The 27,661-nt window shown below is 42.9% G+C and overlaps 1 protein-coding gene across 3 annotated transcripts in view; it reads left to right on the top strand.

Annotated features, from left to right (window-relative positions):
* LOC118770060 (chemokine-like protein TAFA-5) overlaps positions 1-27,661 on the top strand; it is an 82,756-nt gene that overhangs the window by 39,486 nt on the left and 15,609 nt on the right. For all 3 annotated transcript variants that reach the window (XR_005004534.1, XR_005004535.1, XM_036517461.1), the window contains exon 2: positions 15,140-15,289. Coding sequence is in view for 1 of the 3 variants with exons in the window: in XM_036517461.1 (XP_036373354.1) it covers positions 15,140-15,289 (150 nt within the window). In the remaining 2 variants the exon portion in view is untranslated. The remainder of the gene's footprint in view (positions 1-15,139; positions 15,290-27,661) is intronic.

The following is a 27,661-nucleotide window of genomic DNA, read 5'->3' as shown; positions in this document are numbered from 1 at the left end:
GCCGAGCGGCCAGTAATGAGCCCAGACAGCAGAGGGCCCAGGAAATAGGAATGTTGCGAGATTCGTTGTGGTTGCCGAGGGATACAGATAAGCGTATATCCTCTCTTATTCTTAATACTGGGCTTACATCAGCTCCCTGCGCATGGAATACCAATCACAGGGATCGGATGCCTCCATTTTGGGCCAGAGGGTGTACTGTGACTCATTCGGAACCCTGCAGTTTGTGCACACCCTCTCTACAAACTCATCGTTTGTTGTCTGTCATGGGATTACACATACAAACAGCTACATGTAACAGAGTATACATAACAAACTGAGGATTCCATAATTAGCCTTGTCAGAATGATCGGTGATCCTCATTCTGTTGGAACTATTGCTGATAAGAGCCTTGGTGCTGGGAAAACATCTGCAGTTTATCATTCACAGAAAGTTCCGGTAATAAACTTGCAGCCATCTGACGGGACTGCTTGTCTTTCATGTCAATGAGTTACCTGTATCATTAGTGATGTCAAATAGCATGTTTTTTTTTCCTTTTAAAGAAATGCTCTTGAAATGTTTCCTGGAGCATCAATGATGCATGTTAGTAATTGAATTAATCAAATGAAATTGCTTTTGACAAGGAGTTTATCTTTGTCAAGACAAGACGAAAACTGAAAAAGGTGCTGTTTTTCTATTTGGAATACAAAATGCATTGGTAGAGTTTGACAGCTGCCTTGAGCTCTCTCTGTATTATTATTTTGGTTTGTTTGAGGCATGGTTTCACAAGCACTGCTTTGGGAGGGACTCACAGCTGCGTCTCAAGATGCCACAACGAATGTGATATTGACCCACAATGAAAGAGAATGATCATAGTTTGAGGTCGCAGTCAGTCACCTCCCCAAGCAAGACTGCCCTGGGGAGCAAAGGCACATATCCGTGCATGTGAATTTAATGAAGCCACAAGGACAGCGCTGGAAAGAGATGTTTTATTGGACATGCTGTAAAGGAGTAGCATTTAAAAAGCACCCTCCCCCCAAAAAACAGCACACTAGGAGATAAAGTTGGCTTGTCAACTTGAAAGTCACACCTCCACAAATGCAACTGAGGGAAAGATCTGCAAAATAAGCTAATTAACTGTAAAACTCCATCTTGAAGTCCTATAGCATGCATCATAAAGCAGCCATGACCTCCAGTTATAAGCTTAGCCTTCTGACATTGCTGTTAGAGGGAAAGGTTTAGTCTTAATAGCAATGCCCCCCCCCCCTCACACAATCTAATTGGTCTGTTCCATCCTCAGAAAGATCTGGTGTGCATCACACAGTACTTTTACACCTTTAGTGCAAAACTAAAACTGCGAAACAGAAAAAAAAAAATAATAATTAAGCACCATTTTATCTTACAAACATTCTGTTTTAAAATAAGGACATTTCCCCCCCAGGACAAATGCTGTTGAACACTAATTGTTAACCCTGCCAAAGGGATTGTACTGTTAGCTTCAATTAGCAAGCATGTGAGAATTCTGGTTCACAGAATTGCATATCCACATGGATACAAATATGTATGGGTGACAGTTCAATGTGTCATAAATCCACAGCAATACTGTAACTATTTCCATAAAAATAATTAAACAAACAAATAATTACATAAGCAAGCAGCCTATAACTGTCACAATCTGCTGGCTTTTGAAATGTCTAAGTATATCCCTGGTCAGTGAATGTGCTCTCTACAGCTCTGCAGAGTTCATGAGTCCTTTCTACAGCTTGGCTTCACAGACGTGGGTAAAATTCTTATTTTATCTCCAAGAGGGGTGCAGCTCACTCTGTCTAAACAAAATTACCTTTATTTCCATACCTCTCATGTTCAGCAATGTTATGTATCATATTTAATTTTTTACATAAAATGTAGTTCATTGTTTTAGGCACTTAATGATCACTGGAGCTATCCTGAATCTGTGTGCCATCTGTAATTCTGTCTGCAATGTTGCGTCTCTAAACTTGTTTTCATAAACTTATTATGTGCAGTAGGATTTTGTAGGACGTATGCTTGTTTTAGAATTGTCATGCTTACGTTTGTGGGAGAAAATGTCCAAGAGGATCTCTGGGGTTCTTCTTTATGGACAACAAACCGAATTTATCAGCACTTTCCCAACAAATTTTGGCAGATGTCACAGATACAATCAACCTCCACAATTGCCTGGAGAGATTAGTTTATGCAATATAGATGTATTGTATAGTAGTGATGGATATATGATGAATATACCATTCATAGGCTGAGGCTAGGTATGCAATATATACATGTAAGACTAAAGTATTGCTATAAAGTGTCTTAACATACTGATATCCCTTGGTTAACCCAGTCATAGTTCCTTTTGCATGGTGCCTGCATACTTCCTTCACATTCATTCATTTCTGCTCAGGACGCAATCAATCGCCCGAGGATACGTTTAAATATTCCATTATCTTGAGTGATCCTCCCCTGAGTTCCTTTGAGACAGATGTTATTCTCCACCACCGTGATACAGCTGCAGTCTCCCGTTGTTCTGTGAGCGCAACGTTCACGGCCACCAGCAGGTCGCCTCTCCGCCCTGAAATAGACGGCACCGTTGGCGTGCGCTCTGTACGGTTAATTATGTCGAACAGAATACAGTACAGTGGCTCTGCTGTGGTTCTCGTGTGTCCTCTGCAAGAGTTACCTTCCTGCCCTCCCTGCTGACATCACATGCTGTGCCATTGATTCAACAGCTGATGTCTTAAGATTCTGTTGTACCTGGTACTTAGCTTCTTTCATCAGATCCGGTCCATGGTTTAGACTAATAAATTAACTTTTACTTAAGCCTTTACTTTTTCTTTAAGCTTCTTGTTGTGTCTGATATGAGATACTGCTTGTTCATATTGGCTGCCTTCTGTGTTGTGCCTTTTGCCTTTTATGCAGCTCTGTATAGGAATCACCAATCATACATGAAGCTTGTATTACTGCAAGAAACCTCTACACAAGTGTACTGAAGTAAGGCCAATACAAACCTCTGTTACACTAATACGCAGCTAACAGCTTTTTTTCTGCTAAGTTGCAAGTCAAGGCTTGCATTCACCTCTCTGACCTCTCATGCACTCTTCCTCTCATTCCAGCTTTTCTACCTTTTCTTATGGTAATGACGGGAGGATGAAAGCCTCATAAAGAATGAGTGCAGCTGTCATACATCATCCATGACTCACTGAGTTTAACCAATCGTTGTGATTTTGCTACAGGGAACGACATTGTAAATTGAACATTCAAATAAGTGATTGACAGCACATGATAGTTCTACCGGTTACAGGTTACATGAAGCCGCAATCTCCCAACCGCTATCGAACGGGCTACACTTTTCAACTGGTAGTTCACATGTGACTCCTTTTTCCTGAGGATGCCCTTTAGAAAAAAAAAATACAACATGTTTGGAAAGTAATGGCTTGGAGAATTTGAAGAGAAATTAGATGTTCCCAGGAACTGATTATTTCAAGCTTCTGTGTTTTTCAGACCTTGGGGACTCCCTTCCAGACAGCTTTGAAATCAAGTCCCTTCACAAGCCTGTTCATCTGCTTGCAAGCATCCCCTGACATCTCGAGATTGATACAGACACATTACAAAGCCATTATCAAGAGGCCGCATAAGACCTTTTGTGATTCAGAAATGAACATTTCTATGCTGTTATTCCGCAGTTAATGTGAGGCTTTCCTACCCTTGTTATTTCCCGTATTGTTGACAGCTCCTCAGATAGCCCACCTTCTGTTTATGTTGGGTGTCAGTGTTGGTTACTATTAAAGTTTACATGGAAAGATCTTGGCAGTCTTAACACCAGTAAAATTGCAAGAACCTACAGCAATTGCAGCACTGCATCTCCAAAATACATTGTAATAACTAATAGAAAAGAAATACATTTGCTCTTGTACAGTGTTGCCGATACACATTTGCTTTACTGTGAGTTCAAAATCTATAAAGAATGATTTAATTCATTTACAGATAGCTTTTGAAGTCATCCTAGAGAGTTACTATCAATAGATAGTAATACCAAAATCTTTTTGATTGGCAGACTATATGGGGGGGGGGTTCCTGCAAGACTGTGTACATGTGGAATTTAATGTGAGGAAACCCTCCAAAGGCTGAATTTATTTTTAAATTTGTTAACATACTTTGGAAATCCTACTATTGCTGTAGCTATTGTTTGTGTCTGTGCTTCTGTGGTGGTTACACGTAAGGCTGTGCAGTGTGATCTTACAGTACGTTATTGTATTTCTGTTTTGTTATGTTTGTCTGTGCTGGGCAGTAAATGTTGATGCCTATGCTGTGGTATTGTCGTCATCATCATCATAGTTATGGAGTGAGTTATGGATTATGGAGTACCTTGTGTGCTAGTGTTTGTGCTGTGAGTTGAACGTGTTATTGTTGCTATTTTTGTGCAGTAATGTGCAGTATTTGCTGTCTGTGCTAGCGTTTATGCTGTGCAGTGTGCGTCTACGTCGCGCCTGTGTTATTTTCGCAGAGCAGGACAGTGTGTCAGTGTTTCCGCCCTGGCCGGGGGTGCGCGTATGAGGTCACGCGCAGATGTCGGCCGCTGTGACCTGGCAAGCGGGTTCGATGGCTGACAGACTGTCACCGTGGTACACCACGGTCCCCCAGGAGTCACCCCTATGACTCCCTCCCCAAAACCTGTCCTCATGCCATCGCAGCAGCCAAGAGAGTAAAAGAAGACATTTATCAGCTGAAAGCCTTTGGCAGGGACTGGCCCTGTAACTGTAGCTTCACACAGCGTTGGTCTCTGATTGTCTCAGTCAGTGTGGCAAATCTTTAGTATGATTATTCATCCGAAAGAAAGAAAGAAAGAACTTAAAAGGTTATTTCCATATTTTGACAAGACGATGACATACCATGCCACGGATATTGTGAAGCAAAATAGGGCCATTAAACCACATTAGAGTCCGGGACCAAACAGGCTCTGTTTACGATGCACAGAGGCACTTGTCTCTCACACATTCTGCTGAGGTCCGCTGAACAATCAGTCGGAGCTCTGTCTCATACTCATTATTTAGTTCTGTCATTTAGCCATCTCGCACATGTGGAGGAGCCTTTTTAATCTGGTCAAAGTCATCACTGTCATTCATCATGGCCGAGGGTCTTAGGAGAACTCAGTGACTTTATACGAAGGGGGTTTGGCTAGATTAGTGTCCATTTTACAAACAATATTGTGTTTTATTTCTCCTTATCCTCTCATAGCCAGGGCCCTTGACTAATACCCAAACAAAGCAGATGTTCTCTCAGAGAAAAGTTCTGTGTGTTGTTGTGTCTTCAGCAAGTTGACTTTTCCCTGTGTTTGTGTCAAAGTCATCTGAGTTTTGTTTTTCTAAGAGGAAAAGGCTCAGCTCCTTTTTGGTCTGCCTTGGTTTCTTTCTTATATGCTATTTTACACTGCATTTTTGTTAGGGGACTGATCTTCCAATCCCATGCTGTGTTTAGTGTGGGGAACACACAGATGCCATATTTTCTGAAGCTGTTCACCTCATATGCTCTGCCTGTTTGTGGAGTTTGCTATTGGAATTCCAAGTTTCGAGTTGATGCAGCGTTTGTTTTGAGAAGAACTCAACTGCACATAACCCATACATGTTGGCAATATATACATTTTTCTCCTTTCCTTTCATTCCTCTGGTCTTCGTATTGGCTAATATCACCCTGTTCTGTTGTCTCTTTATTGAATATTGATGTTCGAGGAAATTGCCAGGGTGTGTGTGTGCCCGTGTGTGTATGTTTATGTGTTTTTGGAGTGGGGGAGAGAGTTACAACAGGATGTGAGCTCTTGAGGGGCACAGAAACTGAAGAGTTGAAGGAGGTGGATTTCAAGATGTGGAGAAAGGAGATACAGGTGGCAGGCATTACGGTTACACCAAGGAATACCATTTCTATCATTCAAGCACAGTACAACCACATACACTGCGTTATCTGTTCTCGGAAAGCCTTATACACAGTAAAATAATGTTCAATGTCCATTGTACGGGCGTGACATAAAGCAGGGAGGTGGGAGGTGGGGCAGCCTTAAAATATGAGGTGGATGGGGGGAGTTTGGGGGGGGGGTTGGTATGGGGCGAGGCAAGCGAGGGGAGAGGTGGAGAGGGGATGTGAGTGTGTTTATCATACAGCTGAGCCAAAGCGCAGGCCCGAATGAATGAGAGCGAGATTAAAGCCGGGGCGTTAGAGTCTGCATTCAATCACTGCAGTCAGCGAGCATGCCCGCTGCATGCTGATGAACCCTCATGAATGGCCTCATGGACTTCTCCTTCCAATATATTTTGGGCAGCCCCAATTATTGCTTATATGCAGCAAGGGTCATGGGTAAATTGCAATACTTCATTTAGCGACAAGGGAGACAGTAGCGCCTACTCTGCCCCCTCGCCCCCCCTTCCCTGTCCCGGGGGGGCAAAAAAACATGTTTTACTTTCACAAGGGGATGTAACCAGGGGCAAACGGCATGAGTCTAGCCCAGGCATGGAATGTCTGCAGCCTTCCTTGGGTAATAAATGCTCTTCACTCCGGCGAGGGGACATTTGCAAGCAGAACGGTTTGGTCATCCTCCCTCTCCCCCAGCATTTTATGTAATAAATGAAAAAGGTATAAAAAGCCTGTGTTACACAAAGCCAAAAAATCCAAAATGGCAAAAGCTTGTAAGACAAACAGCCTTACTCTCATAAAGGTAAAGTGAGATGGCAAGGTCAAACATCAAAAATAAAGTCAATTTCCATTAGATGAAAGAACTTGTCCAGTTTGGCAATGCAATACAGTCAGCCAGAACAACTACTTACCCTACATAGTGTATACAGGCACACCACCACATTATGCTATACAATATTTAGCAATTTATCAATAAGCAAATGTTGTTATTAAACTATAGGAGACTGGCCACCGTAATGGCTTTAAAAAGTTACTGACAGATACTCAGAATTAAACTGCGTCTTGAAAACTTTCTAGTAATCACTGAAGCACTGTGAATGCGAATAGGACCCAAGGAAGTCAAGAGATCAAAGTGCATTGGATTGAAAGTACCTTCAGTTTTTATGATAAGACAGTTGCAATAAGAGTCATCTAGAGAACTTTTCAGATTTTTAGCAGACCCCTGTGTATTTTCTCACTGCTATAAATGCAGATTTAAATATGTTTTGTGATAAAATGTGGTTTGAATCCATATGAATCATTGAGAGGCAACATGTCCTTTTTACAGTAAGAGAGTGTCATTGAACTGGGGCCAGCCTTTACAATAGTTCCTTCATTATGTCGAAGGGTTAAATAATTTAGTGCTTGAATATAGAGTATCAGGTTAGCACTTGCTTCTCCCTTATATGCAGCAAATTAATTTAGATTGCATCGGAAATTGATCTCAGCTCCATGTCCCTAAGCACTATAATGTATCTGAATTCACAATGCTAGTTTAGAAAAACAAATGGTAATGGCAACCATTCTAATTCACTGCTGTTTATTTATAAGGGAGCCAGCTACAAGTGTCGATACAGATGTCTTCTTGCTGCACTGCAGAATGTCAACATCATGCTGGATTGTTTCACATGATGCGACCTGGGGGGTTCCAAAGATTCAGAGGAGACCTGCAAGGATTATTTCAATGATCTCAGTGATCTCAATGACACTTTGATACTTAGGTTCAGTTATGAATTTCCTGTCCAATTAGAAAGTTCTTAACTAATATTTGAGAGTGTAATGAGATACCCTTCTACTACTGTAACTGTAAAGTGTTCCAGTAAGGTGTTTCTCTCTGTCTGTGCCTTAAACACATCATTGATAATATCACCCAAGATTTCATTTTTGATAATAGTAGTACCCAAGATTTCTTTTGAAAATTATACTTGGTGGGAACTGTTACAAAATGCATGCTCAGAGGTCCTCTGAGAAAATTCCTTTGTTGAATGTCAAATAAAATCTGATCCTTGGCCACTGAAATTAAACCAAGTTGTGGCGACCGCTTTTGTGCATCTCTCAGGAAACCTGCAGCTGCATATTGTGCCGTTGTGTTGACAATAAGCGAGGCAGATAGTTCTGGAGGGAAGGACACATCCGAAGATTCTCTCCCCTCCGCTTGGCATTCGAGAAGGTGGGGCTGTCGTGCTATCCCTGTGTAATTTCTCCGGGAAGAGTGCCTGTACTTGGAGATACTGTGATATTAAAAGGAAGGCATTGCAGCGGGCTTATCTGCCGTAAAACACATTGTTATTTTGGTGCCAAAGGCTGTCTGCTGAGGAGGCTTATTAAGGTAGGGCGCATTCGTGAAAATATGCTCAAGATCTACATTCCCCATTTCAACCCCTTCAAAGCGAACATGAAATCAATCTCGTGTCCTCAGCCTCACGCTGTTATTTTCTCGTTTCTTTTGTTCTGTGTCGCATTTGGACATAAATCAAATTATCCTATGAAAGATTTACCCTGATACCTTTTGAGATCTTACAGAAAAAATACAAAAGCAATGTAAAATGTCGATAATGATATCGATTATGAAGTTTCACTACAAGGCACATTCATCATTCTCGTGTCCTTGTTGAAACACATTTTGTCATTGGCCTTAGACATACATCTTACTCAGCCGTTCTGCAAGTGTGACAGCTGTACATAATTGGGGAAAAAAAATAAATGAAATGGTTGTAGTTGTTTATATACAGTATATATGAATGTACAATGTGCTAGTATGCTAGCTTTACACCAAGAAAGAAAAAAATAATAATTTCAGAAGCAGCTAAGCTTTTAAATGTGACATCTCTGCAGAGGTTCTTCTGCATATCACCAGGCTGACAGCGAGTGCATTTATGCGTTTAACACAGAGTGTTGGTGCAGGAGGACTACAGACAACATGCATCTCCCAGTTTATTATGTATTTTATCTCCATTTCATTTGGCAGGTTCACTTATCCACAGAACCGTTAGAAAGTCGTCATGGGAAGATAAATATAACGCGTGTCATTAAAGTGTGTGCATACAACTAAAGCTATTATAGCCATATTATAAAAGAAACCATTATCTTGACATAAAGATAGATAGATAGATAGGTAGATATAGCTACAGATAGTTATAGATACAGAAAAGTAATGTGACTTTGCATTGCTATTATGATCAAAAAATGTTTTGCAATGCTTTAATGGGAACAGTCTGTTGGGCTGGATCATTTCCTGTTGTCACATTCTCAAAGAAGTTGCAATGTGGCTAGTTGATCATGTGAAGTTTATGTCAGAGAAACAGGATTAGCCAGGCCATGGTGATTGGATTAGCCAGGCCATCTGCAGTGCCTCATACAGCCCCATTGGCAGAGGACAGGTTTATTCACCTTGGTAAAATTTTGCGGTTGACTATTTAATCGCCCATTTTACCTGCTGTTTTTTCAATGAAATGGCTAGACTTTGAAACCCACCTGAGAAAAGAGTACAATCAGTACAATTACAAAATGAATTACTAAAGAATACCTCAGTCATTAAAAAGAGTACAATTTACCTCTGTTAGACTGAATTGTAAATTTGGTGATACAACAAACATATTTCTCTAATCATCTTGAAAGGAAGATGAAATAGTTTTGAAATAGTTACTCATTACACAGACTAGAGAAAATAAGTATATATTACATTACATTACATTACTTCATTTAGCAGACACTTTTAGCCATAGCGACTTCCATGACCTGAACAGTGTAAATAATACCTTTAAAGAAACAGTCATGCTTCTTTTGGTTACACACTTTTAAGAGACTATTTATAACAGTTAATGGATATTCCTACATACTAATTAATTATGACTTAGTCTCTCAAACCATCTAGAGGAACAAGATAAAAATTTACAAGGAGTAGTCCTGTTACCATGACTTTTTTTGCCCATTTTGCTCTCTAGCCCACCAAAATGACAGCATACCCTGTTATGAATCAATACAGTGTTAAACTTGAACCAGAGTTATCATAGCTTGAACTTCATATCTCTGTTGTGCTGAAAACAAAGAATGTTTTGGAAAGATGGAAATGCGTATTCCTTTCATTAATGGGATGAAAAACATCCTTCACAGAATTCATTTTTTCTGTATATGACCTTATCTTACCCTACCTGACTCTGGGTCTGTCTCTCCACTAACTAGCTTTAACAAGGAATAAACAAACAGGCAAACAAAACAAAGCCAGAATCAAATACAACACTCCAGAAGAGTGAAAAACCACAGGGATTTACGATACCAAGTTTCCATTTTTACTTCCACATTGTAAAACTAAAACATAGAAACATTAGAAGAACACCCATAGAATGTAATGGAGAGTCCATGGTGAAGATAGGTTATTGCCAGAATGCTGGACGCTTAACCATAACGCTTAACCTCAGGGTCTCAGTAGCTAACAATAGCAGCAGAGACGCAAATTAATTATAATGAGAAAATACAGCTGGTAATCAAAGTACTCAATGTCTGAGTTTATATTTTGAAAAGCACTCTGCCGTATAGTGTGCTCAGTCATTTTTCTCCTATTCTGACGTTTCCCCAGCATCCAGTAAGCACTGTTTAATCAGCAGGAAAACTTTAAATCAAGAATATGATCAAGATTTGAAATTAAGTGGAAGCGTTGTGCACGCTCTTCAGTTTAATAGAGTTTTTAAATGGGTTGTTTCAGTTTCTGCATTCTGATTGGTTGAGGAGGCATTCTGACCACGCTGTAATTATTTATATACTGTTCTCATGGCCATCAAGATGACTCACATTTAGTACCTGATCACCTGTGCTGATTAAAAAAAAAAAAAAAACGAACAAAAATTATTAAAACTTTTGAAAGATGCAGAACTTCCAGATACTTTTTTAATCTGTTTAGTCTGATATGAGGTTTGAGCAAGGTGTGCACAAATCACAGCCTTTACACCACACTGCTATGGAAGCTGTCAAATGCAGGTGCGCAAGCAGGGATAATCATGTCTGTCAACAGTCACTGGGTTGAAAGCTCTCTACAGAGTTAGCTAATAAAGAAACCCTGCCTTCAGAGCAGGGGACATTGGAGCAACATCCTGGCAATGGGGCAGAGTGCTATATCAGCAGATTCAGTTTAGCATGTGCATCGTCTTCTGAAGAAATGAGATGATTTAGTGGTGGTGCTATTATGATGTTTAATTTGTAGCTATAAAGATGAGCCAAAATGATTGAACTGTGCAACTGTAAGGCTACAGGTAGTTGCTCTTTAGCTGGTGGACTACAGTAGCAGTACAGTAGCCTAACTTTTAAGCAGTACAGTTGTTTTGGATATTTTCATAGGGCACATTTTGATTTCATATTTTTGCATTTAGAGCTTGTTTCCCTTGCAACAGAGATCTATATACTATCTATTTTTTAGGATCTCAAAACCACAGGAGTTTCCTGAAAATGACCCATGTAAAGATTGACACATTGCCTATACCTGGGTTGTTGGTCCTTTAAAGGATTTTTATGGTATTTTTCACTTATAGATCACAATGACTCTGAAAATTGGAGAAGGATATTAAATCAAGCATTGACCACTCTCTCTGGCATATTATTAATAGAAGTATGTCCTCCATAGCACACAATGCAAACATACAACTTGGTGTCCTTCATACTCCGACAAGATTCATAAAACTCGTCTCTTTAGAAATAGCATGTGAAGGTTATATTTGGTCAAATTGGATAGCTCGTACACATTTATCTCACTGACAGAACTTTATTGTTTGTTTCTCGAACGTAAAAAAGCTGACAGCTTTATTAGAGAATCACACCAAAAATGTAAATAACCCGGTCCCTCTTTATTAAAGGAAACACACTATGCCTTGACACAGACAAATATATACTGCACATACTTCTCTCTCTCACATATACATATGCACAACATCTGAGTTATTACCAGACTGTCACATGATGCAAGTCATTTGTTGAAAATCCCACCCTTTGATCAAAGGAACGGTCATGTGTCTAAAACGTTAATCCAGGTGTGTTTGGTTCCCAAGGTCAAAATATTTGGAAAAAATCCTCAGGAGATGCCAGGAAAACTAGGGCTGCATAAATAGGATTTATGACACCACACAATATGCCTTTCTGTCTGCATTGTAATACAAGCCTGATACAGAAATATATATATAAAACACTGTGCCCACATATATTGAATAGAGGACTATTCATTTTCTGGGGAGAGATTTTGTAGTCAATTGAACATGAACTGCTCTGGGTCCAGTTCCTGTAATAAGAATGGCAGGAACAACGGAAACCAGAAAGCATTTTGAAAAGTTCTCTGGGAAGGGTTCCTTCCTTAACCATGTCATGGATTGATACCCAATCTCAAATAAGCTATTAACATGGTTACCAGCACAAAAAACTGCAGTCACAGACTGCAGACCATCACGCCTGTGAACCAAAATAAAAAAAAAAAAAAAAACCCTTGTTACTGCATGTAGAGAAGCTGGCCGATACTTCTCTCATAAACGAGTAAAAAAAGTACAAAAGGTTAAAAAAAAACAATAATTTGTTGTAAAACCAAACAACAAAACAAAGGAAAGCAGCCTATGCAAACCGAAACGCAGGGACAAAGTGAGCCTCTCTCCTGCTCTGCATCCACCTGTATTTAGTCAGGCCTCAATCAGAAAGGTGTGGCTCGTTATCCAATAGGCTGGTTCCCCCACAAACTAACACAAGTGCACACAATTAATAAAAGATTGCCACAGTTAACATTGATTGACATCAATTAACAATTAGCATTTAGGCTAAGGAAGAGGTGGTGAAGGCTCTCCTTCACACTGCAAACCACTCGAGCAGACAGATGGACAGAGGGGTGTACTGAGCCAAATGCAGTATCCTCAGGGAGAGGGTAAGAACCTGAGAGACAAGGAGCGAACAAAACACATTGTTCACTGTACCAGAGGCTCTGAACACACTGAAATCCTCTGCCGATGTAGTGCATGTGGCAAACAGCAACCAGGGGTCACACAGACACACGGTGCAATTGTTGAAGAAGAGTTTAAATAAAATAAAATATTTTTAAAAATACAAGAAAGGAAAGCAGAGAAGGTAAGAACGGTGAAAAACACCACCTCTCCAGCCTGCTTCAGTTTATGGTGCACAAGGAGAGTGAAAACACAGAGTAAAGGGCTAACAGCCCATGGCCATGAAAGGAGCAGAACTGCTAGTGCCTTGCACTTCTCCCTCGCCCTCGCCCTCTCCCTCGCCTTCTCCCTCGCCCTCATCCTCTCCCTCTCCCTCTCCCTCGCCTTCTCCCTCGCCCTCGTCCTCTCCCTCTCTCTCTCCCTTTCTCCCTCTCTCCCTCTCCCTCGCCCTCACCCTCTCCCTCTCCCTCTCCCTCTCTCCCTCTCTCCCTCTCCCCCTCTCCCTCTCCCTCTCCCTCTCCCTCTCTCTCTGTCTCTCTCTCTCTCTCTCTCCCTCTCTCCCTCTCCCTCTCCCTCTCTCTCTCTCTCTCACTCTCTCCCTCTCCCTCTCCCTCGCCCTCTCCCTCTCCCTCACCCTGGTCCTCTCCCTCTTGCCCTCTCCCGCTCCCTCTCCCTCTCCCTTGCCCTCGTCCTCTCCCTCTCTCTCTCCCTCTCCCCCTCTCTCCCTTTCCTTCTCCCTCGCCCCGGATTTGCATCCGTTTGAAAGCGGTTTCAGTAAACACACGGCCGGCCAGTGCCGGCCCGCTTTGCTCCTCCAGCTGTGTGCGTGAGCGTGTGTTTATCCATGGGAAACGGCGCTGAACCCCCGCTCACAGATCGAAGGCGCAGACTGCGGAGGAATTGATTGGATAATTTCAAAGTCTGGAATAAACAAAAACAACATGTTCTGGTCTGCTCCGCATGGTTTGGGGGCCAGTGGGAGCTTGTCTTGTTGCACTCTGTCTGTATGTCTGTACATAAGATTGAGGAGTCCTGTAGCAATGTAGCAATGAATACAACCTCAGTGTACCAAAGTAATCCTATCAAATTTGATGGGCAGATATTGGTGAAGCACCAAGCATCTTCACGTAAATACAGAGAGGACTCAACCATAGTAAATATTAACACAGTGAAGGCCTCTTCAGGTTCAGACCCTAGGAAACCTGTGACAGCACATAGTCTACCTCACCTCTTTAACACTCCCATCCTGACAGAATGCCATTTACTCTGAATACAGCCCTGCAGTACAGTTAATTAACTCTGCCCAGCCTTTATACTGTGACTCAGGGCCAGATTAAATCACAACTTTGACCCACCCGCTGATCACAAATTACAAACCCAGGCACTTAGAGCATGCTCCCTCCAGAGAAGGCCCTGGGCTGTTTCCTCATGCACAGGTTAATTTGTGAGCAGCTTGCCGGGTCAATAGGTGAAAGGTGCCTTGATTAAGTACCCATGGCTGTGGCTTTTTACTGTGATGTTCATCTGTATTTCTAAACAACATATGAAATTTAAGGCTGTAAATAATCACCTTTACAAATGAACTGCTGAGACTGGCTGGTATAGCACTGGATTGAGCCAACTCTATAGGATCAGTATTTGTAGTTCTGGCAGTGCTTTCTTTCTTTCATTTTTTTTTCTGTCTTTACTTCTTTATTTCAATCAAGTATACATTATTATTGAATGCGGTCATTAGGTGGAAAACAAAAACAACAGCAAATAGCAGCTTATTGCTGTCCAGTTTAACTGGCTAAAATAAATGCTTCCCTCCCCATGTTACTTGATAATTGATAAGCGATCTGTTGAAAAATGGCTGCCATGCATTGTCCAGATGATTGTGGCAATTTAGTAGTTGTTGCGGGCAGTAGTTGAGGGCATAAAGTGATTTTAGATCCTTGAAAAGTGCTGTGTGCATGCATCCAATATTATTGTTGTTATTATTATTGATCAGTAATACATTTTCTTGATTGCATGACCAGTTGTAGTTACGCAGCACTTGTGGTCTAGCACGAGTAAGAACTGACTTCTGTTGTACATCACTCACTCTGACATTATTCTTGTTGCTTCGTTCCATAGCCTGTGACTTTGACTGACAGGACATAACTTGGGGGTATGTTTTCAAAGGGCTTTCACAGTCTTTGCCTCCTGATTGAATCTCAGAAGCGCTGGCCTTTGTTTCGGATCCCTTGTTTGGGGAATAGCGTGACCTGTGCTGCCGTCCCCCGTAAACCTCACCCTCCTCTCTCTCCGACTGCGCCCTCCAGGTCAGCTGGCGGCGGGGACGTGCGAGATCGTCACGCTGGACCGGGACAGCAGTCAGCCGCGGCGGACCATCGCACGGCAGACGGCGCGCTGCGCGTGTAAACGGGGGCAGATCGCCGGGACAACGAGAGCCAGGCCGGCCTGTGTGGACGGTAAGAGCCGAGACCTACCTACTCATTCGCGGTCTGGGGCGGGGGGGTGGGGGGGTTTCGAACCTTCATCATCATTTGCGCTGTCATCCAAGGAGTCTCTGGTTAGATTAGATTCTGCCACCAAGCAGGCCTGCAAATGCTAGTGTGACCTCACTCTCTCAGACACACTGAGCAGCTCCCAGCGTAGTCATGACAGTGCCTTTGTTTGACCACTAGATGGCCAAAAGTGTACTAATGAGGGGCTCCACTAAAGCCCCTAAACACCGCCTGTTGTTTTGTCTCCATATGGCATATATGGTCGGATAATTGCTGAAATAATTCCAGTTATGTACCTTGCACAAGGGGAACACCCAAGATTTGAACCCACAGTTGTCTAGTTGCAGGAGTGGATTCCTGCTGTGCCCCACTGCCACCTAATTTGAATAAACATAAGGGCTGATATCCTTCTGCCGGCTGCCTTCTGCACCTCCAAAGGCCCCTGTGATGTCCCAGATTATCCTGTTGTCCCCAAAGTGTGTGTAAACCCTCAGGTAAAGGATGTGAACATTGCGCTGGCTTTCATCATCTCCATCTGTGATGGTGGTGCGGTTTGCATAGGCCTCTGAGTGAAGCGTGCAGTTGAACCTGCAGTTGTCTGGCACAAAATTCCCAGGCCATTGACTTTTATTATTGGGTTGCAATTCAGCTCAATGCGCTGAGCATAATTGGGAGTTACATCCCTGAGTATCTGATGTAGAAAAAAATGCCCTCCCTGCTCACATGCATTAACAGTTTCAAAACAGTGCAGTTGAAGTTTTATCCATGTAGACTACATGCGCTGATCAGAACATGTATACATACAGTGGTCCCAACTCTCTGGATGATATGGTTGTTCCTCACCTGGGAAACTCCTCACTTTTTTCCCCAAAGCTCCCTTAAAGGACTCGGCAGTTGTGGAGTACGAACATTGCCAGTCACGGTGACCTGTTTCCCGACTCCTGGTTTGTTACCATGCCTGTGAGGACGCTCTAGTCCTTGTTGTCTCTGTGACACCTTGTCATTTTGTGCCCGTGTGTCGGCCTTCTTCATCAGGCGGACACATGGATTGCGACAACCTGAAGGGTTTTGACTAAGCAGGGCGAGCCACCCGTAAAGGACATTCAAAGAGGCGGCACCACCTTCTTGGCCGGTGCACACCGGCGCCATCGGTCACGCCGCAGACGTGTGGGAGCGGGCTGCTTCGCGCTTCAGTCTCATTAGCCACAGAAAGCATGGCGGCGGAGTGGAGTGGGGCTTAGTGTGCTCAAGTGCAAAAAGCAAATGAGATTTCAATCATTTCTAATCCTTGGCCTCTTCTCGGTGCAGTGGAACAATAATATGGCAGGCCTTGGCCTGGTCCCCTCTTGTCCTGCGTCCCTCTTTTTCGAGGTCATATCTTAAGAGAGGTGACCTATACCCCTGGCGCCAAACACGCTGGCCTGGGGAGCTGCTCGAACACTGGAAAATCTGTAATATGCCGTATTTCTTTTCAGTACTGGTAGGAGAATAGGTGTTGTTTCCAGAGCTCAGGTTCAAATGCATTTTGATCCAGGTTTGTTAGCGCGCTTGCTCTCTTGATGCCTGTCAAATGCACAAAGAGCGTGGCTTTAGTGCAGACGAGGGAAGATCAGCCACCACGCACACCTCTGCAAGTAACCTGCAGAGAGAGACAACAAGTGAAACATTCCTCCACGGTACGAATTAGAACCCGAAAATAGCACTCGACTCCATCCTCTGAAAAGGGGGGGGGGGGGGGGGGGGCGGCAGTGTAGGCACTGCCGTGTCTCTCACTGCTTAAACATAGACTCCCCTTATCTGTAAATTTATGCTCTCTGGCCCTTTCATCATCACCAACAAAGCGACAGGGTGCTGATATCGATTTCTATTAAGGAGAGGGAGACAGAGAAGGTGCTATTGTGAGGTAATCTTAAAAGGAACAGCCTCTAGACTGATTAGGGGGGCCCACTGAAGCCGCTGCAGGATGAAATGATATCCCCTCAGGAGTGCGAGAGACACAGAGGTAGAATACATTGTTTTCCCTTTCACCGTAGCCCTGCATCGGTTATTGACACTGTTTAAAATCCGACCGTCGGCGAATGCTTGCGCAATAGCGTAGGTGACTCACAGACAGAGGAGGGGAGCAGGGGAGAGAGGCACTGGAGCTGTCTGTCCTGCCTCGCCATAGGCTGCTGTTACCTAACAGGAAACCCTTTTTGTGTGTATATACATTTTTTTGTATGTGAGCAGATGCACCAGTTCCAGATAGCCCTGTATTTGTATGCCGCCCATCACATATGTTACATCACACTTACATGTTGATCTAGGCATGAATTTGTGATCTCAAAACTATTTTTGGAACTGACGCTTGTTCATATGTGGTTAATGGTGTCCTGATTGTGCTACTTTTCATGTCATTTACTAGATGTAAGCCACTCTAGATAGATAGATAGATAGTACTTTATTGATCCCCAGGTGGGAATATGAGTGTCTGCTAAATGACAATAAGGTAGTGGAATGGAATAGAACATCTGCCAAAAAAGGGTTACAAGTGGACACAGGTACAGAAGTGCATAGGAGACGTTTCTGTTGTTTGAGGGCTTAGAATGATAGGGTTATGCCCTCAAACAGCAGTGTGGTATACTGCAAAGGAACAGGGCTGGTAACCCAAAGGTTGCCTGTTTGATTACCAGATAAGCAGCTGCTCTTGTACCCTTCGGCATGGTACTTAACCCAAATTGCCTCAGTAAATATCCAGCATTACAACATAAAACTTTAGGGTTGTGTAATTTCCCCTGGATAAGAGTGTCTTCTAATCAAAATATAATCTAAAATACTAATACTGTAGCAAAAAAATTGAATCCTATAATTCTAATCTCTATTGTTATACATTTCAATCATAGAGTGGCTACATACAGGAGTGCTTTGTTGCCCACGGAGCTGTAAGCTTAAGGTATGCCTGAGATGGAATTTGAGCTGACGTGAGAAGGAAAGGAAAGAGCTGCAGCAAGGTAGAGAGGTAGACTGGGGCTCTCCCTAAATGACACTCGTACTGGGCTTTAGGCTTGCTTTGAAGTGACATCAAGCTTATCAGTCTGTAAAGTTGACAGTGATGGGTTCTGTCAGGGGCTGCCGCAGCAAACCTGATTGTGGAGCGCTAGAGACTATCCAGTTTCACCGGGAAACCTGTTCGTGTTTTCAGCAGGTTTCAACAGGCTTTGCAGTTGTTGTATATGTATGTACAACTAATTTCATACAGGGAAAAGTACTAATAGCAGTTAGATGCCACTAAGAAGACAAAAAAATCTTAAACCTTCCACAGTGAAATGCTACGCTGCCATTCCGGAAAGCCTGGTCAATTGAACCCGTGTCCAAATTCGTGAAAAATCATGTTACTGTCACGCCCGTTGTGCGCATTGCGATGATTGACGCGGGAGGTCCCCGTGAGTTCGATTTTCAGATGATTTCCGATCCCTCTGTGCGACTCGCGTCCGAGAGCGTGTCAGGGAGCATGCGCTGAAGGAGCACTGTGCCAGGGAAAGGGGGGGGGGGGGCGTGGAGCGCTGTGCCAGGGAAGGGGGGGACGTGGAGCACTGTCGGGAGGGACCCGGCATGCCACGGCAGTCGAGATGGATGCGGTAGTGTGCTGTCGGCCCGAGGTGCTGAATTCAGAGCAGCTGGGAGATGCTCGGGGCCGACCGGTGTGCAATGCGGCCTCACGGTAGCGTGTGAAATCAGCCGCCTGGCCTCCGAGGCAAACAGGAGTCGGAGAGACGGCCGTGGGGACATCAATCAAAGCCGCCCCCCCCCCCCCCCCCAAGTTATAAGCATGTGTTACATCATCTCCACAGCACTCAAACGTGCTGCTGGGTCTGATTTAGTTGTGCCCGTGACATGTTAAAGCAGCACTGTTCAAATACGATGTACGCATAATTGAGATGTGAAACTACAAAAAGATTGTTTCTTAAAAACCGGGAATACAAGAGAAAATGAAAAGAAAAACAGAAAGCAGAGTAGAAAGCCCTTAGACTTACACTTAGTAATGTGCTGTGATTAATTAGTCTGTCCATTCTTATCTTGCCCTGTCCAGAGCCATTGAGGCTTGTGAATCACTGATGCTTTCCTCTGCAGATGATCTACCTCCGCCTTACACAGGGATGCCAGCGAGGAAATATTGGAGCGGACTTTGCGTCCAGCCCAGAGGCCCACACAGTGGATGTGGAGCTGAAGCCTCTTGTAAATGCAGGCAGGCTGATGTCAGATTTGTGTCTGACCTGAATGCAATGGTACTTCACGGAGGAGTTGTTTTCAGAGTGGTTTTTAGAATGTGGACAAAAGGTGTGTTTGAACGTTTTTGCTCTGACAGGTAAGAATAAAAGTAACAAAAAAAGGATGTTGTGTTTGCCTGCAAGGCTGTACACTGACATGTGACATGGATATTAGCATAAATATAAAACACTGTGAAACATTAGCCTTGTTTCCAAAAAAGAGCTTAACAGCCTATTAAAATGCTTCCTTTTATCTTTGTACCTTTGTCCTGTTTGTATAAAATACACTGAGCAGGTAGATAAAGACATTTGAATAGGACGTATTTTTAAAGATATATTAATTAAGGTTATGGCACACAATCTTCTCTTTACAGCCTTGCCCTCCATTTGATTTCAAGAACGGTTCCTTTTGTAAAGTATTTAGTTTCCTCTCTGACTCTTCCTCTCAGAAAATACACTTTCGGCGCCCTCAGCACGAAACCATTTTCCCACCACTTTTCTCCTCTTCAGATTCGCAAATGAATCCATCATGTGCAGTCGTCAGTTTATTTTTCAAAAAGCTTCCCTCATTTCACCATTGTTATTTGTGTAAGCATTCATCATTATCATGCCTATCCTGTGTCATCATGGCTATCAATCTTATGCTGTGTATTGCTGCATCTGTCACCGAATCTTCCCATTGTGCTTGGGGAAGCATGAATGAATTAACAATTGTTGAACATTAGCTTAGACACCCGTGGTGCTCTTTTGAGAAGCAGCCTTACCCAGGAGCCTGCTTTCAGCTGGATCCAATATCTTCTAGTTGGATTCAGTATGTTTGCACTAGATTGAGTCTGTGATCACCCAGATCTGGTGTGTTTCCTTTGAATCTAATGTATACACCAGATCCAGTGTGCTTACGCAAAATGTAGTGTGTTTGTACCAGAGCCAGTGTGTGTGCACTGAATGTAGTTCATTCTCAACAGAACTAGTGCATGTTCTTATTGGATCCAGTGCATTCCCCACACATCTGCTGCTTCTTCTTCCAAGGGCTTGTAGTGCTGTTTAGTCTGTGTGTGATTGCACCTTTCTCTCTGTTTCCCTCCAACCCATCATTCTCATTGTGATGTGTGATAGTTTAATTGGAACAGAGCAGTTTCACACAGATCTACATCAAGCTATTTCTGTTCTATGGCTGCATTTCGTAGGATTTTGCATTTTTTTACTTAGCTGATGTTGAGTTCTCTTAACTTATTGTATATTTTTTTATGAATCTCTCTGTGATATGTTCTGTGTCAGTAAAAATATTAAATATGATGTAACTAACATTGACACTACATTTTCAAAATTCAGAAGTATTTCGTCTAAATGGATCACTGCAGCAAAGCTTTGTTCTATTGATGGTGTATAGATATTTTAGTGTTTCACTATTAATACCTTAATGGTAACCCTTATGACAGAACAGTGCCTATTGAAAGCTGTAGCACGTACTTGTTAAATATAGAACATTGTCTGGGAGAGAAGTACTAATTTGTATCCGGGACCATGTGATCACTCTGCTAAAGCACAGATCGTGATATTTCCATCTTCCTCATAGGTCTAATGGAAGCACAGGTGAAGTAGGCAATCTTGGCAGCCCCATCAGTGTGTTCTTCTGTATGATTGCTGCTCTTAGTGTGTCTCTGAAAGGGTTTTATCTGTGCTTACATCCACACCCCACATTTAAAGCCCCCCCCCCCCCCTCATTACGCGAAAATGGATTTCAGCGAGTGGTTTCCTGCGAGGTGGTTCGCATCTCCACATAGCAGGGCTTCATGTGTTTGTAGACGGGTTGATGTATTTCATCCTTTACCAGTTGTCTTTTTTATCGAAGTGTGTTTGCGGGTCATTTTGAGGGAGATACCGGAAGATAGCAGTAAATTGGATGAGGGGTCTGCCCTCTGAGAATGTCTCAAGTATATCCTGCGTGGCGGTGTCATTCTGAGGTTGATCGCATGTAATCAAGGACATGCGTGTCTCTCTCATTTTTGTGGTGGGTGGTGCAGGAGGTAATGTCTCACTGCTGTAAATGGGTTGGGAAACAGGAACCATTAGGGCTGGGATTATCAAACAAGACTGGTTTACAGCTTTGAAAAATTCACAGGTTTGAGGTGGTCATGGGATTTTTCTTCACTTGGTGATTTGGTGTTGGGTGTTGGGTAACCTTTGGAGCTGTTTTTTGGTTTCAAAAATTAAAAAATTAAATTCTCTTGACTGTTTGCGTACCTCTCATTATAACAATATGACAACAGCTGCATTTACACAAGGCAAATTCAATCCACAGGCACTCTCTGACAACTAAACTGAAGAAAGGCATAATTAGGTAGTCCTTTTGGGTGCTCTGTTTTATATTTTTTATGTGTCTGACAGAGAGAGTGAAAGAGAGAGAGAAAGGTTTATATTGTATGCTGTATCATTCCAAGTACTGTTTTTTTTTCCTCTGGGTGTTTTTATCTCTTGACTTTTTACAGCACCATCATCAGGAATTTTTTAATTATAACGATTGTAGCTGAACAGAGAATATTTTGTAGTTCAGGTTCTTGTAACATTTGTATATATTCCCATTGTTATATCAGTGGACTGTTGATAGCTCAGAGAGAGAGAGGAGAGTTGTGTCCTTGCCTCTCCAATGAAACATGCCTATGAGTTGTGAGAGAGCTTGACAGAGAGACTAGTGTTTGTGTTTGTGTGTGTGTGTGCGCATGTATGTGTGTGTGTGTGCATGTGTGTATCTGGGCATGTGCGTGTATCTGGGAGCCATACTGCAGTTAAGGTTTCTCCATTAATCTAATTATTCTCCAAAGCGCTGTGGAAAATTACGGAGTCACAGCGTCAGTTGTCCTTGGGATTGTGTGGTATTGCGGTAATAAAGAACGATGCCTGTGCAGTGTCCCACAGTGTAGGAGGACATGCATCATTATCGCACCCTCTCCACCCCCTCCCCATCCATCTGGGCTGGGGGACCATTTACGCCCCGCAAAAAGTGCACATCCTTTCTCGTTGTCATGTAGGGCAATTTTCATAAGAGGGTGTGATGGGACATCTGCCTGACAAAATTCCTTTTATTACCATGGTGACAAGAATGTGTGTCTGGAGGGGGAATTTACATTTTATATATATATATATTGATAGTATAACAAATGATGTTTCCTTCAACAGAGAGGAAGAGTGAATTAAGTTGGTTATTAATATGCATTAGGGATGCTTGCTGGTTCCATATTGCTCTGGTGGTTCAGACCGATGTAGTGATTGTTTCAGTGTGTTATCATGACCTCTGAGGTCCTGAGCTCTGTGCCCAGCGGGTCATGGGTTCAGATCTTACACGTGGTCCCTTGAGTAAAGCACTCGCCCCAAAAGGCTGCTCTCAGGACCTGATTGAGAGGAGATTTCATGTGTCACGCAGGACGGGGTGGTGCATACTGAGCAAATATGAAGAACAGTAACAATAATAGTGACAAGCCATTCCAGCAACAGCTGTCCCTCTGCTCTCTGCCTGGTTCAGCAGAGCCTGACCCTGCCTATCGTTACGGCCAGAACACCCTGATCCTGAAATACCATAATGGCGCTCATTATGACATCAGCAGGGTTCCAGCTGTGAGAACCACGACCAGCCTCAATCATCTACGAGAATTACACCCTTCATGAATAATAATGATAATAATTAATAATAATGGTCCAATTTGCAGGGCGCGGGAATAATATTGCTGATCAACATGTTCTCATGTGCCTTGTGATTGCATGTAGACCAGGAAATGACAGTAATTGTGCATGTGTCACAGGCAGTTTACGGCAGGCCAGGGACAATTGCAGGCATTTGGTGCAGGCATCTCTTCCTCTCATGTATCGCAGTGTATGCACTGTTTTTAGAAGGTTGACGATTTTTTTTTCTTTGCTTCACCTCCCCCTCTAAAAAAAAAAAAAATAGGTGAAAAAAAATAATTCCTTGAAGTGCCTAGGAGAAGTTGAGATAGTTGAAAAAAAAAAATTGGACTCCAGGGCCAGACAGAAACAGGATTTTTGCATTCTGCATCTCCAGTGCCTGGTTGTTTTTACTGTACCCTTAAGCTGCCGAATTGTCCTGAAGTACCAGTTGTAGAAAGCACAATGTGTACCAGAAAAGCGACCAGCTCTCATCCAAATGCACTTTGAGGAGCCAGTCTTTAAAACAAGAATGAAGTCTGCAGTACACAGGACAGAAACAGTCAGTACCCAATACCTGGCTGTAATGACTCACCTAATGAAGCCTAAATGAATGAGGAGAAGTAGCTGATGGAGTGGTTCACAACACAGACTGGCTAGGCAGTGTTTTTTTCTTAGGTACAGTATAGCGAATAGTCTGAAAATAAGGTTTCATGTTTGCACTTTGGAAGGCTCCTCAGACCCCTGTTGCAGTAGTAAGTGTTGAGCTGTTGCTAAGGCAACGGTGACGGACGAATAATGATTGGTTGATATTGAGCCTAAATCTGTGCTGTGGATTTCGGTGAAACTGATGTCCTGCCGGACTCCGTGATAAAATAGCTACTTCCCCTCAGACTGGCACACTAACGGTGTCACTTTGCCTTAGACTACATAATGAATTTTGAGTGGATCTGCTTAGATATTCCTTTTCCTAGACAGGCTGTGCAGACACTGTTTTTGGGTTGCTTGTGTGGCTGTCCTTCTTTTAATGCTCCAAAAAAAATTATTAAAAATTAAACCGGCATACTAGAATAATCCATCCACTGTGGTTTTCATTTCAGTCATGTTGTCAGAATAAATATGTTCATAAAAAGAGAAAACAAACAAAGGCATATTTGAAGTTGTTTTATTTGCCCTTTGGATCGTGAATGCTGTACTGTTTTCTAAATCTCCAGCCTGTGATATCACAACTTTAGTGATGCTGCAGCTCTGAACATTCGAAAGGTGTGTGAATGTTGCATTGCTGAAGTGTGATATTTGGTTTCTGCCAAATGGAGAGAAAGGGGCTGGCCCTCTGCTCGGGAGTCCAGCTGATTGCCAAGTCTTTCAAATATCTTTGAATTTGTCCAGGGACAATGGAGCCCAAAGAATAATACACCTGCCAGCTCCAGTCAGCTTCAGGTTTTGACAAGAACACTCTGCTCCCCATTTAAACACGAAGTGCCATCAGAGCCAAAATGGGCCTGCTATGCACTCTCCCCCCCTCCGTGTATTTTTAAAACCACCGTTTTAGAAATGAGGAGAAAGTTATACCGCCGGTCTCTCTCTTGGAGCCATCAACCTCGGCCCGACCGGAGCTCTGGCTCCCTCAGGTCCCGGCACGGCTGAGATTGATCGGTTCATTTGGTTTGGAAAAGTGAATTCCCTAAACTGGCTTCCTTTCGACTCAAATGACAAATGAACTATCGATTAGTTGTTTGCGATCCGGTGGAAGCGTGTTCTGATTGTGCATGATGGGCCTTATTATGGAAGCATTCGGAGGTTGTGGCTCAGCTGCTGGTGCCCTGCTGTGTGTTCCTCGTCTTGTTCTCGTCTGGGGGAGTCACACGATGTTCCTGAGACCATTTCTCAATCCAGGATCGGGGTGGCAGGTTGTTTGTCGTGTAGGCAATGTCACCTGTGTCTTTGCGCACAGAAACTCCAGTCACAAATAGACCCGACACACACAGTCAATGAATACAGGATGAAAAAGTGTATCCAGAGTTAATATTTGCTGGCTTTTCTTGCTAGAGAAAGATCATGTTTAATCTCCTTCCCTTTCTGATATTTACCCCTTATGTTCCTCCCCCCAAAAAAGAGGTCGTCAAAGACCTCTGATCCGATCTGACACACATTGATCTGGATGGCAACCAATTTTCACACGGCCAAGCAATCAAATACGTGGAGGACTCAGTCATAACCACACTGCCTCCATTTAGTGTCAGCAAACCCGGGAGCGTTATTTCTGTAACCTTTGGAATCGATCGGAGCTGATTCTTTTAAATGTCAGGAGCTACACCCTGACAGTCACTGTCTACAGACGTTTGTCAGCTTGTTAAATACCCTGCGTCGCAAACTCTTTGAAGAAACTGATAGTTATCAAATTTGGTAATTGTGTGCCGTGCATATCCAATTACGGTGATTAACATTTTATGGCTCGCTCAATCCCTGGCACTTCCGTGACTTATCAATCAACTTTTCGTTCTTGCAGTTTGCTGCCTCCTCCCTCTGGTCCCTCTTTTTTTCAGAAAGGGAGAGATGGGTTCACAAAGAAGACAAGATGTGCTCGACTGTGAACAGCTCTGGATGAGTTTTGAGGAGGAGACTAGTACTTTGTCCTGAAGTTAGAGGACTGATCAAAGCAAGCGCTTCATTTTTTTTTTCTTTGGAAGAAGGGCTATTTAGGTTTACAAAAAATATTACATGAGAAAAAAATTAATTCAACATTAAGACAACATTAAGCCTCTTAGTGGTTATTTCTGATGTCTTCAATTAGATCTTAAATCTTTTTCTGATGCCAGTGACTTTTTTTTTTTAAATGACTATTACAAGAACATTTACATTACAAGAAGCATTACATTCCCCATCAAGGATCAGTGTTAGGGAGGGGATGAAATAAAGAAGAAATGCTTGTGTAAAGATAAGTCAGGTGTTTACAGTTGAACTTGATACCTTATTTAAGAAAAAAATGTCCTAGCTTTTCTTTCTAAAACTCAGCATTTCTAAAGAGGGATGGTGCGCTCCCTTGCTATGAAGTCAGACTCGATCTGAAAGGCCAGACAGACACAGCGATGGGGTGTGCAAAGCTTAGCGAAGTATTACTCTAAATATATAAATAATGTGCTCCTCTGCAATGAGAGAGGCCCCTCATTTATTGTCTCAATAAAGCCTGTCTGCTGGTACCGGCGCCGGCCATCAGTCAGCGCCTACTTTAACTGGGTCAAGACCGCTGGGGCCCGGGAGACCGGCACCGCCTCTCTGTCTTAACAACATCACTGGGGCACACCTGGGACCGGGACATCGCTCACATTTAATGGAGACCCGAGGAGTTCAGAACGGAATGCTTTTAACCGCTTACCTGTAAAAAGCAAGCACAGGTAGGGACACAGTCAGAACCTCCTCCTACCCGCGGCACTGCCAGCAGCTGCACTGCTGTGGACCCTGTGCCCGTCTGCTGGAGCTTCTAAAGCCGTTCTCCGAATGCAGTTGTATGGAGGTAGATGGCTGTGACTGCATTCATTGGAGAATTAGAAGCATATTGCAAAAGAGCACTTATCAGAAGCACACACTGATGAAGACAAAGCTGGAAAAAAAATCTGCTCTCATGAGGAGCTTGATTAAGGGAAGGCTCCCCAAGAGGACCTACAAAGAAAACTATCCCCTGTGTCAAAAAATCATTATTTAGGTTGTACAGATAAAATGTGAGACAACAAAAGACTTAGTTCTTTTCTTTTGAGATTAAATCTGGAGCAGAAACATCTTTTATTCCCTCGCTGTTCACAGCCTTAACGCCACCCCCCCAACCTTATGAATATTCTAACAGGGAAGATGTTGACATTTAGCAAAATAAAGTCTTGCTCATGGACTGGAAAAGGTTTAAGCAGAAAAGCAATAATGTATTTAATGATTATATCTAAAGATTACTCCATTCAACCATTGTCTGCTCATTTATTAGCAGCTCATCCACTGAAAGAGGCTATAAGACGCGTGAGATCGGTCGAGTGGGCCCGGGAAAAGGAATCTTCTGGCTAAGCATTCCAGGGCGTTTCGCTCTGTATTCAATGCCACATCCAGGGAGAGCCGTAACGCTTTGATGTATCGATTTCAAAAAATATTTCCTGCAAAACAAACAGGGCCCGTACCCTCGCTGACGAATAGCAGGAGACTGGAGCTGCGAAGAACAGAGGGATCTCATTAGGAAATGAGCCTTAACACATGGCTATGGCCAGATGACAGGTTCCTGTGTTTTTTTTTTTTTTGATTTAAATACTATTTGTTACCAGAAAAAACCATCCCCGTCCTTTTAAAGATGGTGATTATTTTTGGTACGTCATATGCTGGAGAGAAACAGGGGATTTGAGAGGAGAAATAATGATTGTGTTGGCAAAAAACGTCCTCCTCGTGGGAGGGCTTT

The sequence above is a fragment of the Megalops cyprinoides genome, chromosome 23, assembly GCF_013368585.1.
Source record: "Megalops cyprinoides isolate fMegCyp1 chromosome 23, fMegCyp1.pri, whole genome shotgun sequence".
Taxonomy (NCBI): Eukaryota; Metazoa; Chordata; class Actinopteri; order Elopiformes; family Megalopidae; genus Megalops; species Megalops cyprinoides.
Note: the sequence above shows the minus strand (reverse complement) of the source record. Positions and strands in the feature narration are given on the sequence as shown.